Below are 14,669 nucleotides of genomic sequence, written 5' to 3'. Positions count from 1 at the left end.
GAGACACTGCAATGTAACAGCTCTTTCAAATTCTTAAAGCAAGAAGGAAAATTCAACAGTGGTCAGGCAACATACTCAAGATAAACTACGTCATATTCAGTTGGAAATGGAAAGTCAGTGTGATGGGCATTACAACGTTTAGCTTTTAACTTTCTTCTTCAATTTAAATGTACACCCAATCAAGAACAATTCCTGCACACTATCAATGGGAGTAATGTTTTCAACTTTTCATAGAAAACATTCAGTTTGGCATGGTCTTACAATTTCAAGCCACACAACATAACATCACACGACATTCCCTCACAAGAGAACATCTCGGAGGAATTTCAAGTAGACTACGTGGTTTAGTTACAAATACTGGTAAATTGGTAAAGTAAACCTCCTAATAGAAGGATGCTGTGGCTTTTTGCTAGGAGGATGAGGATCTACCACCAAGTTAACTTACTCAGGTTTTGTCACTAAACCACATACACAGAATATCCCCCTGGTGTTTACCTTGATGTTGTGGGATAGAAATATAACATTCACAGTAGCCTTAAATACATGCTGAATGACTGAATTGGGTTATGTAATCAGAAAACTCAGGCAGGAAATGTCAATGCCTCAAAATGATATCCTATATTTTCACCCACAAGAGGTCAGCATTGACCTTGTTTGATAAGATCAGACACTTTCAGGCCTTCAGCAACCACTCATTGGACCGATTTCAGTTTTAGCAATAACATTTATTTTTTTAAAAATCATAAAAAATGAAGCACAAATATACAGTTGGTATAATTTAAATGCATAGAACTACATGAAAAGTAAGATTGAATATAACTAATAGGTTTAACAGGAAGATGTTTTCTGGTTAAATAAGCTAAGAGGGTACAGGGGCCCTAAAGGGACATGGTGGGAATTTATTCTCACTATGGAGGGAATACGGTTTTTTTGAGCTCCTATTGAGTTCCCTCACAATAGTTTTGCGTTCTCTCGCAATACGTTTTGTGTTCCCTCACAAAGACAAAAGTATAGCAAGGGAATGCAAAACTATTGCTAAGGAACGCAAAGGTATTGCAAGGGAATGCCAAGCAGGGAATGCAAATCTATTGCGAGGGAATGCAAAAGACAACTCAAAAGTTGCTCAAAAAATAAATTCCACCCTTATATACAAATTTTCCACCATGACCCTTTGGGTGCTCTGTGGGAGGGTGAGCAGGACAAGAGGATTTTACAGTGGTCTTCTAGAATCAACAGTATAGAGAAGGTATACATTCATTGTGTTTGACCTTTCAGGGAGACTGGCTTTCAGACTTAGAGAGCGAGAGTAGAACTCCACCAAGGGACACTTCTTTGACAAGATGACAAGACCGCTCCAAAGAAGCATCAGTAATGAATACTGAAGTGAATCTGTTCCTGGACATTAATGTCAATAATAAGACACTGTGGAGGTGATGGGTCATTATTCTCTGTACAAATTCTCTTCATAAAAACACCATGACCAATGGGCTTTTTTTAGGATAAAAAAATAAGTGTTTTGTTTTTGATAGAAGAGACATTCTGGGTCTATTGCAGCGTGTGCTGGGATGCTAATGCTGCCAACACATCTGGATGTAAGAAGAGTGGGTTCTTAAGTGCAGCGTTCCAACATTGCAACGGACCCTTTGTGTCAAAAAAAAAAAAGAATAAAAAAAAATATATATATGAATGTGATAAATGCTGATTCACCCGTTTCCCACTTCAGAGTGTGGGTCCATGGTGCTGAGCAATCTGGAAACTTTATGAACGAGGTAGTAATACACCGGTACAGTTTGCATTTCTATTTCTGTAACAGCTGCAAACACATGTTAATGCAAAAAAATAGACTGGGGCTTTGCAAGTGAGTCACACAACGTGCTAGTCCAAAGACAGGGGCAAAAGGCGCACGCGGTCTGAACAGAGGTGTCTCAAGTACTCCTCTATTTTGGCTGTACTTGTACACGGCAGTGCAGTGCTGCTGGTGTGGCAATGGTGCAAAAGTTCCAGGATAATTCACCACAAAATGCTTAAAATAAAAAATTAGCAAGAACAATTTTATATTTAAGCTTGTAGGAGTGGCAGGGGTCACAAAGACTACCGTTGCATTTCTTTTGTGTGTGTGCACAAGACACAAGCTCTCTTAACAGCAAGAGATGGGGAGGAATGCCACTTACATGCTTTTGGCTGTGCGGGTGTGTGCGTAGTTTATTATGGCAGATTTAAGAGTCAATAAAAAGCATTCTGCATAAGGTATTTGATCTACAACAGCTTAATCAGATTTGGAGCCAACTATGGCAGAAGATCACTGTGCATGAAAAAAAACCCATGGGTCATAATACCAGACGGAGGGAAGTGAAAAGTGACGAGGCACGTTGGCTTTCTTCCTACTGGATGGGCCCAACCAATAATAAGAGTCAATCTTGTTAAGGCATTAACTGCGCTCGTCTGTGTGAACTATTTCTTCGAAACGTTCTGATATTTAAAACAGAAACATTTTAACAAAACTTTGACATTGGCACAATATTTGTTGGCCGTGATGTGTATGGATTTTTTTGTACATTTCTCAGCTATGTTAGTGTTAAGCGACAGACAGACAGACAGACATTTACTGTTAATATGAGAATGGAAGACAACTAGTGCTTGAACACTGAAGCAACATTTTGGTTAGGTTATACGAAAGAAGAATGTTTAAAATCAACAATAAACCAAAACAGTAGCTTACATGAACTATGGAGTCTGGATGTGACGGCATTTGTTCAATACTCTAACACGTAAACCATCTAAATATTTCAAATATACATCAATTTTAATGGGTATAATGGTGTATAATTGTTCAAAGCTGACAGGTTTTGATTACCCTGGAGAGCCTGAAATTGGGAAGCATGAGCGCACCTCTAGGTGGTGCTACAGGCCCATACTGTTCCTGCTTGTTTGGATATTAATGCTTATTGCTATTAGCTGTGCCATCTTGCAATAATCATTTGCAGATATAATAATCCCTGAACTGACCCATGCTAATGACATATTCTGTTATTGCTTGAATGAACTTCAAAAAGAGTATGCCTCTATTTTTTTTTTTTTGCACTGTGCACTGTATGTGTGTGTGTGTGTGTGTGTGTGTGTGTGTGTGTGTCGGAGGAGTTGGATTATTGAAGACTGTGGGACTCTCATCTGTGTCAGGCCTCGAGGCCTCACTCTATTTCCACGTCCTCAGAATGCAAGCACATCCCTTGCTGTCTTGCAGTGAAATTATAGCATTGGCAAAGATCGACTGCAATAGAAAAAAAAAAAAAAAAAAAAAAAAATACATTCATGGAGGACACGCAAATGTCAATATGAGACGCAGGTGGAATCCTGAGTCAAGTCTGGGAATCGCTCACTCAAACACTGCATACACATCGCACACAAACACATGTGTATGCACTCAAAAACACACACACACACACACACACACACACACACACACACACACACCAATGGTGTGCATCTACTTTTGTGTGTCAACAGAGCCTACGCCACAACAGTGTGGTGCGCTGCTCAAGTCTCATGGCGCCCGCTCCACACTCAGTAGCTCCCCGTTAGTTGGGAGGGGAACTGACCGTCGAGGGGTCCCTTGCATCCCCCTTTGTCTGTGGTACTGTGTGTTGATGCCTCACCAGAGACATCCTGTTACGGGGCCAAGGGGCAATGTGCCTTGGCCTTTTTGCCACCACCGCAACACCCCCACCTTCTCTCTTTCAACTCCACTCTACTCGTGCTAGGGTGTAGATGGTGTGGCTTTGATGTATGTGGTGGGTGGGGGGTGAGAACGAACTCGACGTGCTGTGAATGCCTTTCCACGGTTTCGCCCTCAAAGGAACATGTACTGGTTGTCGATGGCCCGCTTGTGGCTCCTGCTCGGGGGCTCCAGTTCGTAGTCCGAGTCCCGCTGGGGCAGCAGGGGGGGCAGGGGGTTGGGGTGGCGCTGGAGCATCGGCCGCCGGCCCACCGACTCGCTCCGCCGGAGGGGTGGCGGGGCTGGCCGGTCGGGGAGGGCCGGGGGCCGCTGAGGGAGCGAGGGGTGCTGGTGCTGCTGGTGCTGGTGGTGCGGGGACGTCCCCGACGGAGCCAGGCCGGACGTGGGGGAGAGGGAGTTGGCCGAGGGGGAGAGGCAGGAGCGGCTGGGCGGCGTGCAGAGCGCCAGGCTGGGCTCTGAGCTCCAGCGGTGCAGGGAGAAGGGCACCAGCACGGCCGGGGAGTTCTGACCTGTGGGCGGATGGAACACACACACACACACACACACACACACACACACACACAAGAGACAGGGTTTAAGTGATAAGGCAGGTGTGCCGTTTGTGTGTGTGTGTGTGTGTGTGTGTGTGTGTGCATGAGATATTACTATAACAATAGATAACATAGATAACAATAGGGAGCGAGAGCCAAGAGTGCACAGGTTGTGCAATTGTGTGTGTTTTTGAGTGTGTGTGTATGCGTGTTCTGCATGAATTCTCAGAAGTGCTCAGTTGCTGTCTCAACCACATGACAGAAGTGGGAATCCTGGCCGTCAGTCTACCCCTAGTCTGTCACAGACCATCTGTTCGAGAGTCTCTCAGACACTCAGACACACACACACACACACACACACACACACACACAAAAACACACACACACACGAACACACACACGAACACACACACAACACACACACACACACACACTTCAGAAAACAACGGAAGCGCCCCATTCCAGTTCTCATTAACAGCCCTACATATCTGTAGTTTCACTTTCAGCCATCAGGTACACCGGATAAGTGACACAATCTGACACAATCTGTGCTGTTAGCCTAGATATGGGCTCTTGGGGCTCTGGGATCTGTGCATTTGTTGTAGCCTTTTAAAGACTGTGGCATTATACAATATATGGAAATGAGGGGTGTATTCGAGTGTAGTGGCAGTGCATGAATGTGTCTGCGTGTGGTTCAGGTTGCGTGTGTACTACCTTTATCTTCTTGTGACTTTGAGCACCTGAGGCATGCTCTATGTGTGTGTGTGTGTGTGTGTGTGTGTGTGTGTGTGTGTGTGTGTGTGTGTGTGTGTGTGTGTGTGTGTGTGTGTGTGTGTGTGTGTGTGTGTGTGTGTGTGTGTAACTAGATCCGTAAATGGCATGTGCGTGTTTGTGTGTAACTAGATCCGTAAATGGCATGTGCGCGAGTGTACCTGCTGAGGTGGCACTGGCCACTACGTAGCTGGACAGCGTGACGTCGCAGGCGGCTCCACACTCCAGGGGGATGGGGTAGAGGCGGAAGTGACTGAGCATGTCCATGACGGAGGGGAAGCGCAGATGCTGCACGCGACACTGACCCCACTCCGTCAGCGACAGGCGCAGGTGCTGCGGAGAGGAAGGAGGGAAAGGAGAGTGAGAGAGAAAGAGAGAGAGAGAGAGAGAGAGAGAGAGAGAGAGAGAGAGAGAGAGAGAGAGAGAGAGAGAGAGAGAGAGAGAGAACGGGACAAAAGAATGGTGACAGGCACCAAATGCCGTATCTCGCAACTGTAGCAAAAGTGGGACGTTTTCGGAGGCACCCGGCGAGTTCACTTAAGGGGGTTTTCTCTGGCCTCTGCTGCACCTTTCCACCAAATTTCATGTGAATTGGCCCGTGCAGTTTTTGCATAATCCTGCTCACAGACAGACCACACAAAAACTCATAGACTCTGTGGTGGAGGCAATAATGAAGGAGTGAGCAGGAGAGAGAGAGAGTGAGTGGGTGGAGGGGTGGTGGAAGGAGAGGTTACAGAGGACATTTCACAGAGAGGTAAGACAGGAAATGACTTCTCTAAACATTGCCGGATTAAACTATGCAAACCACGCATCCCAAGTGGGTCCCAGTACTGCGGCGGCGCTTGAGCTCCTTCAACCGGGGGAGCGCGGAGCCGACAACACCAAGGTCACTCTGTAGGTGCAGGTCCATGGGACCATGAGCACTTCTCCATGTGTGCCTCTAGAGTGCTTTTCAATGCATCTGATATACATGTTGATATGTATACAACTACGAATCCTTGAATATTTGGTAGAGTCTCAGGTGTTTTTTCAGGTGTTTTTTCTTTAGGTCAAGTTGTCCGAAAGTTGTGGACTAAGAGGTAAGACAAGCTTATAAGCAGTTGGTTTCTGATGTATAAAAGGGTGATTAATGAACCCAATGCTGGAAAAAAAAAGTGTTCACGTAAGCACATGCTAGAAAAACAAAGACCACCAGTGTCATTAGCGGACATGAAATATATGTAATTATCTGTGTCCTAGTGATGTGTCCCCGTCTTCAGGTTTTCATAAAATACGGCTGGAGTGGACTGTGCAGTTGCAGGATGGCCGCGGGGGCAGAGGGAGAGTTTGTGTTGTCTCATCCTGTCAGATTTATGTTGTCTTTTGTTTTGCCAGAAAGGATGTATTTGAGGATCTGGAGGCCTAGGCCGGAGTACTGTTAAATCTTCTTCAGATCTGGAAGGAGATAGCATGTCCAAACTAATGGAACCATTCAGTTCAATTTGGGACAAATGAAAATGTATGCTACACCGAAAGTCTAGTAAATTAATGTGCAGCCAGTTGTAAAATAGCAACTGTTTTTGAGATATAATTCATCCACAATTCTGCCAAAAAGTTGTCGCTGTTTGAGCTCAGCCAATCAAACTAAAACCCTTCTTTCCGTGCTCCTAACGTAACGTGTTCATTGGCTGGGATCATTTATGGCTCAGTCCAGGCCACTATGTTTCTTTCCCATTTTCGACTGTGTGTAAATGGCTTTGTGTACAAAGCCCAGAGCTTTTCTGAGCACCCGAACAAAGTGTGCAGTCAGAGGACCGTGGGGACCATTTCACAGAGATATGTTCGCAAAAGGTGTACTGGATCAAAATCGTGGACTACACCTTTAATAACACCGCTTTCAGATAAGTTTAGGTTTTAGGGTTTCCAAATTGAAGGTGGTATTTCCATAAACAGACCAGATGGCTGACTGTTAAATGTAAGCCAGCAACAAGTGTTGCCACGGTTTCGTGTGGGTGCACATGTGGCAGAAATCAGACCAAAGAAGGGGGAGGAAAAAAAACGTTGGCACAAGCCAGGAGTCCATAAAACATGCGCCAAGGGGGCGAGAGGAAAGGTGCCCTATTTATTAATAAGCCACAGGTGGGTGACGTTATCTAAGGGCTAGCACCAAACAATCAGTGATCTATCCCCATGTGACCTATACAATCCTAACACTATTTCAAGCTGCTTTGGACATTCAATTTATAATGGATAATAATGTATACAATGCATTTCAATAAAATATCAGGTTTCTATGAAAATAATATCGTAATGTGATTATGTTTTTAACTTAAAGAGTGATAAATGAATTTGAAACCCATGTCCCATAATGAGACAAATATCTCTAAAACAAGTCCACAGATTTACATTAGAGTTAGCGGCCATTAATAAGAGGAAAGATTTGTAGCTTAAGTTCCAAAATGCCATGCTAATCAGTTCTGACTGGGATGAGTGCCGGTCCTGGTGCTGTACCTTGGCCTTGCTCTGGTAGTTGAAGGTGAGGACGTAGTCCCCGCGCCGCGTCTCACTCTGGCGCACCAGGAAGACGCCGTGGCCTTCCAGCCCCGAGCTCTGCACCAGGTGGGCCGCCTTCACCCGCGAGATGGGCCCGTGGAACCAGGGGTACGATGACAGGAAGTGATGCGTCTTATGGTACACCCGCTCTGGTGGCGAGAAGGATGGTGAGCCTGCAGAGGGTGGGAAGATGTGAGATATGGCTCACAAAGACGCGGACAGTGTACATTTCAAACAACCATGAGTCAGCTGAATGAGTCTTCTGATGATATTATAGTCTCGAGATTTTGTCTTTTTTATTGCAGTATCTCCACCTATGATTGAACATAAGTAAGGCTTTGCTTCATAGACAAAAAGCTGCTAGTCTTTCCGCAGCACCTGACAGCACACCCATATCAGGGCCCCAAACTCAGAAACCTCAGAGGCGCTCACCCACCTCATGATCACAGAGATCAGAGATGCAAGCTACGCAGCGATTTCTGATCATGAGGTCTAATCTCCATTCTGTTCCTCACGGGCTGTTGGTTACAGGTTTGTCGGGATTATTTGATTTGTTGCACCGGTGAATGTGCAGTCATACACACCCTGGCTGGTCGACTCGGAGCTCTCTCTTCTGATTCCTGTACTGGAGTCTCCCAGAGAGGGAGATAGCAGCTGCAAATCCACACTGTCGGACCTAACACACACACACAAGCATATGCACACACACACACACACACACACACACACACCTGATGAATATGATGTGGATTCATCATATACATTTCAACCAGAACAGGAACAATCCAACATAACATAACATACACAGCCCAATATTTGCATTCTGTTGCATTATGTTATTCTCACGGGTAGGAGCATGACCCCTTTTGTCTGTTTCAGATGAATTGATAGAGGAAATAGGCCCTTGACTCTGTGTGTGTTTGCAAGTGTGTGTTGGGGGTACAAGATGGCCTACTTGATAAGTAAAATACTGGCATTTAGTCTCATTCCGTGTCCATTTACTTCAAACTGGGTCTATCTTAATTTTCCGACTATTAACTACATTGCATGTTGACTGCATGATGTAAAGCTATGTCATGTATGTAAGACATAATCAAAATGCATCAAGTAGTCTTTTGTTATGGCTATGGGATTTGGCAGACACTTTTATCCAAAGCGAGAATCCAACTCAAAAGGTGGATCCAGGATTGTTTTTTTTTTCTTCGAGGGCATTTTATGAACAGAGTGAACTGTAGGTTTGCACTCTCCAAGTGCCTATTTATTATTTATAATTTGCTTAATTATCTTTTTTATTAAGTGCAGCATACTACCCTCAGCTACCCCAACTGCCTCTGGACCCTCGGTCATCCTGAAGGATGAGCAACTGACCCAGGTTCAGTTGGTCACCACGATTCCGATCCCCACGACGTCAATAGGAGAGGAAAGAAATCGCTCAGATCAGATTCAAAATAGGAAGTGTGTGAGAGGGGCAGACCAAAAGGAGGGAGGGGGGATTGGGGCAGGGGTCAAGGGGGTCAACAGGAAGAGAGAGACGAGGAGAGGGCAGGGCAAAGACAGAGGCCGACTCCTTGAGGAAGTACATGAACACAGTGCAGAGCGAGAGAGAGAAAGAGCGAGAGAGAGAGCAGAGAGAAAGGGAGAGAGAGAGAGAGAGAGAGAGAGAGAGAGAGAGAGAGAGAGAGAGAGAGAGAGAGAGAGAGAGAGAGAGAGAGAGAAAGAAAAATGGGACAGTAGGGCCTAGAGGAAGGGAGGGAACCCACACAAAAGCCTCGGGGCTAGGTCAGGAAGCGTCCCTTGTAATTCTTGGACAAGCAAAATGTTATTGTATGTGATACCCAAGCAGCAGCGCCATCCTACACAGACCCTAAACTACATGTGACATAGAGACAGAGGGGGGGAGAGAGAGAGAGAGAGAGAGAGAGAGAGAGAGAGAGAGAGAGAGAGAGAGAGAGAAGAAAGAAGAGAAAGGGTTGAAGAGACCAGGGTGAGAGAGAGTGAAAGACAGAAGGAGAGAGAGCGTGAGAGAGAGGCAGGCCAGCTGAGATCCTGCTGAATTGCTGACTTCAATTCTCAGTAATCTCAATAACAGGAAGGCAGCACATGCTAACTCCTGCAAGCGCTCTGTATGTGCCTATGCACTTCACGTCTCACAACTCTCATTCTCTCTCTCTCTCTCTCTGTTTATTCTCATTGCACTGATTCCCTGGCTGCCTGCTCTCTCAGGCTTGCTTTGTTCCAGGTCTGTCAGCTCCAACTCTCTTCCTCCTCCTTTCTCTCCTGGTCCCCTGCTGGGTTTGTACAGTTTATGTGTGACTGTGTGTGTGTACGTGTGCATGTGTGTGTATGAGAGAGAGAGAGAGAGAGAGAGAGAGAGAGAGAGAGAGAGAGAAGAGAAGAGAAGAGAAGAGAAGAGAAGAGAAGAGAAGAGAGAAGAGAGAGAGAGAGAGAGAGAGAGAGAGAGAGAGAGAGAGAGAGAGAGAGAGAGAAAGAGAGAAAGAGAGAGAGAGAGAGAGAGAGACTGTGTATCTGAGAAGAGGAAGTCAGACAGAGAATTCCAGACATCTGCAGAAATGTGAAAGGTCCTGAGATTCCCCCAGTGAGACCTCCCCCGGCTTCCTCTTGAACAGCTCTCTCTTTTGCGCCTCACGCACACACACACAGAAAACATCCAAGAAAAATACACACACACACATAGAAAGCACACATTGCCATCTATCTATAAAGCAAGAAGCGTCTGTGTGTCTGTGTCCGTGTGGCTGTACTGTACTAAAGCGCCTCGGCCGTTTGTCAGACTGACCTAAGATTTTGTATGTGGCTCGCGCGTGGCACAAAGGTGTGCAATCTTGATTTTGAAGATTTTTGAATGCATATTTCAAAGTATGCGTATTTACGTAGGACATTTATCGCTGCACTGCACTGTTTCCAAGGGGACCAGTTTCAGGGGAGCTCCACCCCATGTCTATTGTGTGGCTACAGTAGGTCTCACTTTGATGATAGTACGCAGATTTTGCAACAACACGCCAACAAACATGGGTATAAAAGTATAAGCAATAAACAGACGCATCGAATAGCCCAGGCTACTTTGGACTTGAGACTTTGACTAAACAAACGACAATTCCGACTGCAAGGTCCCAAATTGAAATGAGCGATAGGTTAATGCAACATAGCTAGACAACAAGTGGCAGACTGAGCGACGTCACTTATGCTAAAGACTGTTTTGAGTCACATCGTTGCAAATTTCAAACAATGATGCATCATTACACAAAATGGTTTGTCTTCAGTATTAGGAAGTTATTCAGTAAGCTTAATACACATTTAGCCTTAACTCAAAACAGTTGTTAGGCTTATGTCATTCTGATCTGTAGAAATGTCACATGCAGCCATGCCTAAATTTATTACACATTTATTAGAGGCCACGTTAACAGAAATGTTCTAAGAAATGTTCTAACAGAAAACATCTAAGAAGATGCACACACACCACTTGTATTGTCACAACACTGTGCGCGTGCACGCATAAAATCATGCGGGCCAGCGGGCGCACACACACACTCACACAAATGCAATTGCAGCATACACACAGTCACAGAATAACCATGAGCAGCTGACAGTATAGATGGAGTGGGTGGACTCACCTGTTGTTGATACATTCTTTCAGTTCTGTAGTCCAGGAGCTGACCTGCTGGTCATTTTCTGTCTCGAATATGAGACTGCCTGGATAGTGATTAACCTACGGGAACAAGCACAAACCTACCGTCTTTAACAGTGTGGCAGAGAGGAAGAGCTCAAGATCAAACAAACACACACACACACACACACACACACACACACACACAGCTAATGGATGAAAATGACTACCGGATGAGATGAGTGTCACTTAAGGTCAGAGAGCCATTCATTCTTAAAACAAAACAAAAAAATGAAGCTAAAAATAGACATGGAAATATTCCGAGGAATTGGAAAAAGAAAACCAGGCTCTCCAAGTTTCTGCTGCTGCTCCGAGGCCAAGAGGGAGAGGAGGAGAAATGACTTCTGTTCAACGGAGAGGGGGGGGGGACTAGCGTAGCGTCCACGAGCTAATTTTGTGGCTTCTCTGCCGTCTCACCTTTAAAACAAACGTGTTGATATTGTCAGGCATCTCCAGACGATTGCAGCGCCGAACCTCCAGGATGTCTGAGCAACGGGCTGTCAGCTTGGGACTCGAGCCCTGGAACAGACAGACAGATGGACAGAGATAAAACATACAGCCGTGCACACAGACAGATGGACAGACGGATGCATTGGCAGACAAGATGTACAGACAGAGAGAATATGAGAGAGAGAGAATATGTGAGAGAGAGAGAGAGAGAGAGAGAGAGAGAGAGACAGACAGCAACCAACAACACTAAAAACCTACTTTTAACAGTGTGACACAGAAAAAAAGAAATATCAAGTTTTAACACCCTCCCCCCCAAACACACGCACAAACACACACACTCATTGAATTACTGTAGCAGTGATTTTTAACAAAAAAATCTTTAACAGACAGTAAGTTCCTTGAATTTCCCCTTGGGGATCAACAAAGTATCTATCTATCTAAGTTCAGTGTTCTCTCCGTGTGGCTGTACTGTACTAAAGCGCCTCGGCCAGCTCGCCCACACACTGGGGCCAGGACACTTTCCTTTATTATATTTACACATGCAGGTTACAACATGGAGTCTTTTTGCTTCCTTTTGTGTATGTGTGTGTTTGTACGCATGCATGTGTGTATGTGTGTGTGTGTGTGTGTCTGTGCATGTGTGTGTCTCTCCTCCTCATGATGACTCACACACTCTTTTCAATCCTCTTCCTGGCGAACAGCCGCCCTCGACGCCGACGAACTGGCTCTGCCTCGGCAGGCCTGATCACCAGCAGCTCAATGCCAAAGCAAACCGGGGACCTAATAAATGGGCCAAGATCAAACGCGGGCACTCCCCCACACAGAGTCAGTCAAAGGGGTGGGGTGGGAGTCACACGGGGGTGATTCACTCTCCCGTCTCCTGACGGGACACAGACGTCGGTTCCCAGGCCGCGTCGCCGCTCTCCGACTGGCCCCAGACCTCAGGGGCTGTCTGCACATCTGTCAGCTTCTCCGAGCAATTAGCCTAATTTCAGCCTTCCAACGTTCCACCTCTCTTCCTGTATGTGACACGTATGTGTGTGGGTGTGTGGGTATGTGTGTGTGCGTGTGGGTATGTGTGCGTGTATAATAGATGTGTGTGATATGTATAGTAGTCCATGCATGACATGTGTACGTGTCACATGTGTGGGTGTACGTGTGAGAGATCGAGAAACTGAAAGGGAGAAAGGAAAGACAGAAAGAAAGAAAGAAAGAAAGAAAGAAAGAAAGTGATGGAGAAGAGGAGGTGGGGAGGAGAGTTGCGTGGAGAGGAAGTGTCCTGGCCAGCTGTTGACTCATCGGGGTTCTGAAGGTTTTGGACATGAGCTGGACTTGGTGAAGCACACAGTGCTTTTCCCTCTCTCTCTCACTCGCTGACTGTCTCTCTTTGTCAGAGGCTGTCTGTGGGGATTAGACAGAGCTTGTCTCCATCTGGACATAAAGCAAGAGCAGAGTCTGACCTAGTGCTCAAGCCCTTCACCTCCGCCTACACACACACACACACACACACACACACACACACACACACACATGCATGCATGAGCGCACGCACGCACACACACACACACGAGCGCACGCACACACACACACACAGAGAGTGAAGGAATCTCTCTGTCACACATACACACTATAAAAACAAACAGAGACAACACACACACACATATATGTATGAAGGACAAAGAACTCATACACACACACACACTCTTTCTCACAAGGACATAGGAAGCACAGGGTGGGGGTAAGACGACTGAGAAGTGGGAGAAAACTCAGGAGAGGGAGAGGGAGCTAATGGGAGGGGGCATGAAGATGGACAGACAGAGAGACAGGGAGGGAGGAAGGGAGGAAGGGAGGAAGGGAGGAAGGAGCGTAATGGATTCCTGGAAGTTGAACGAGCTGAAAAGTAACTCTGACTAGAGGAATGTCTGTTTGCATCAGCCAACTTCTCATCAGTCTGTGTGTGTGTGTGTGTGTGTACATGCGCATGACTACTTAGCATCGATAGACTCTGTAGTCATTTCTCTGTATCTGATAATCGAATGCTACAAAGCCGCAAATCAGACACAACGGCAGGGTCTCGCATGTGCATACTGTACATGTCATGTCAGCACACAGATGTTTTGTTTCTTTGCTTCAGCTCTCGCCACTCGCCCACTCGCCTGCGCCCACGGCCTTCCCGAAGCGTCGGGAGTATTTCAGTCAGCGCAGTGGAACGTGTGTCACACAGGGGGTGGGGTGGGGGTCCCCTTTGTCGCCGTGTCCGAGTGGGGACTCGACTTCTCTCCCAGGCCTCCGGGGTGGGTCTCGCTCTCACACAAATCAGAAAGTGCCGCATTTCCTCCGACTGCCCTGGACGCCGTCATCCACAGTCAACAGGCCAAACTTAGAAGGCCGCCACACAGCACAGCAGCCAGGTCATCCAGGCAACTCGAGAGCAAAAGAAAAATAACAACCCCTGAAGATTGAACACCAGCCCAACGCAGCAGCGAGGCGAACATAAACGCCCCCGACGTCAGCCCAACACAGCAGTCGACTTCCAACTCCACCACTGCAGCTCAAAATAACAGCATAGCCTGGAATGCCCGGGCCCCAGCCCCCCCCCACCCAAAATGATAGCTTCAACTCAAAAATCATAGCTTCCGCAACACAACAGCACACAGTCCGAAGACCGGCACACGTGAACTCCAAGCAAAGAAGCACAAAACACAAGAGCTCATAGGCTTAGTTAAAGTAACAGTACTTCATTCAGTATAATGGCTATTTAACTCTGTATCGGTTAGCTATATAGCTTGGCCTGTCTTCAAAGCAACAGCAACACTTTTTGAGGTATTGTTTCACAGGTTACTAGTTTTGATATCGTCTTCAACTTAATTTTGATGGCTTTAATTTTGGACCACATAAAATCTTCATGACATCGGCAATTACATTGGCATTAGAAAGTCTGTTAGCAAGCTTTTATCAGTGCCAAATG

General features: G+C 46.1%; 1 protein-coding gene across 1 annotated transcript in view; it reads right to left on the bottom strand.

The window, feature by feature from the left end:
* Window positions 1–704: 704 nt before the first annotated feature.
* Window positions 705–14,669, bottom strand: part of sh2b3 (SH2B adaptor protein 3) — a 33,746-nt gene continuing 19,781 nt past the window's right edge. Inside the window, exons 3-8 of the mRNA XM_048243507.1 lie at window positions 11,669–11,770; window positions 11,199–11,293; window positions 8,151–8,242; window positions 7,525–7,739; window positions 5,196–5,367; window positions 705–4,242 (exon numbers count right to left, since the gene is read on the bottom strand). Coding sequence (XP_048099464.1) covers window positions 3,848–4,242; window positions 5,196–5,367; window positions 7,525–7,739; window positions 8,151–8,242; window positions 11,199–11,293; window positions 11,669–11,770 — 1,071 coding nt within the window. The 3' untranslated portion in view covers window positions 705–3,847. The remainder of the gene's footprint in view (window positions 4,243–5,195; window positions 5,368–7,524; window positions 7,740–8,150; window positions 8,243–11,198; window positions 11,294–11,668; window positions 11,771–14,669) is intronic.

Source organism: Alosa alosa, chromosome 5, assembly GCF_017589495.1.
Source record: "Alosa alosa isolate M-15738 ecotype Scorff River chromosome 5, AALO_Geno_1.1, whole genome shotgun sequence".
In the NCBI taxonomy this organism is placed as follows: Eukaryota; Metazoa; Chordata; class Actinopteri; order Clupeiformes; family Clupeidae; genus Alosa; species Alosa alosa.
This window is presented reverse-complemented; position numbering and strand designations above follow the sequence as displayed.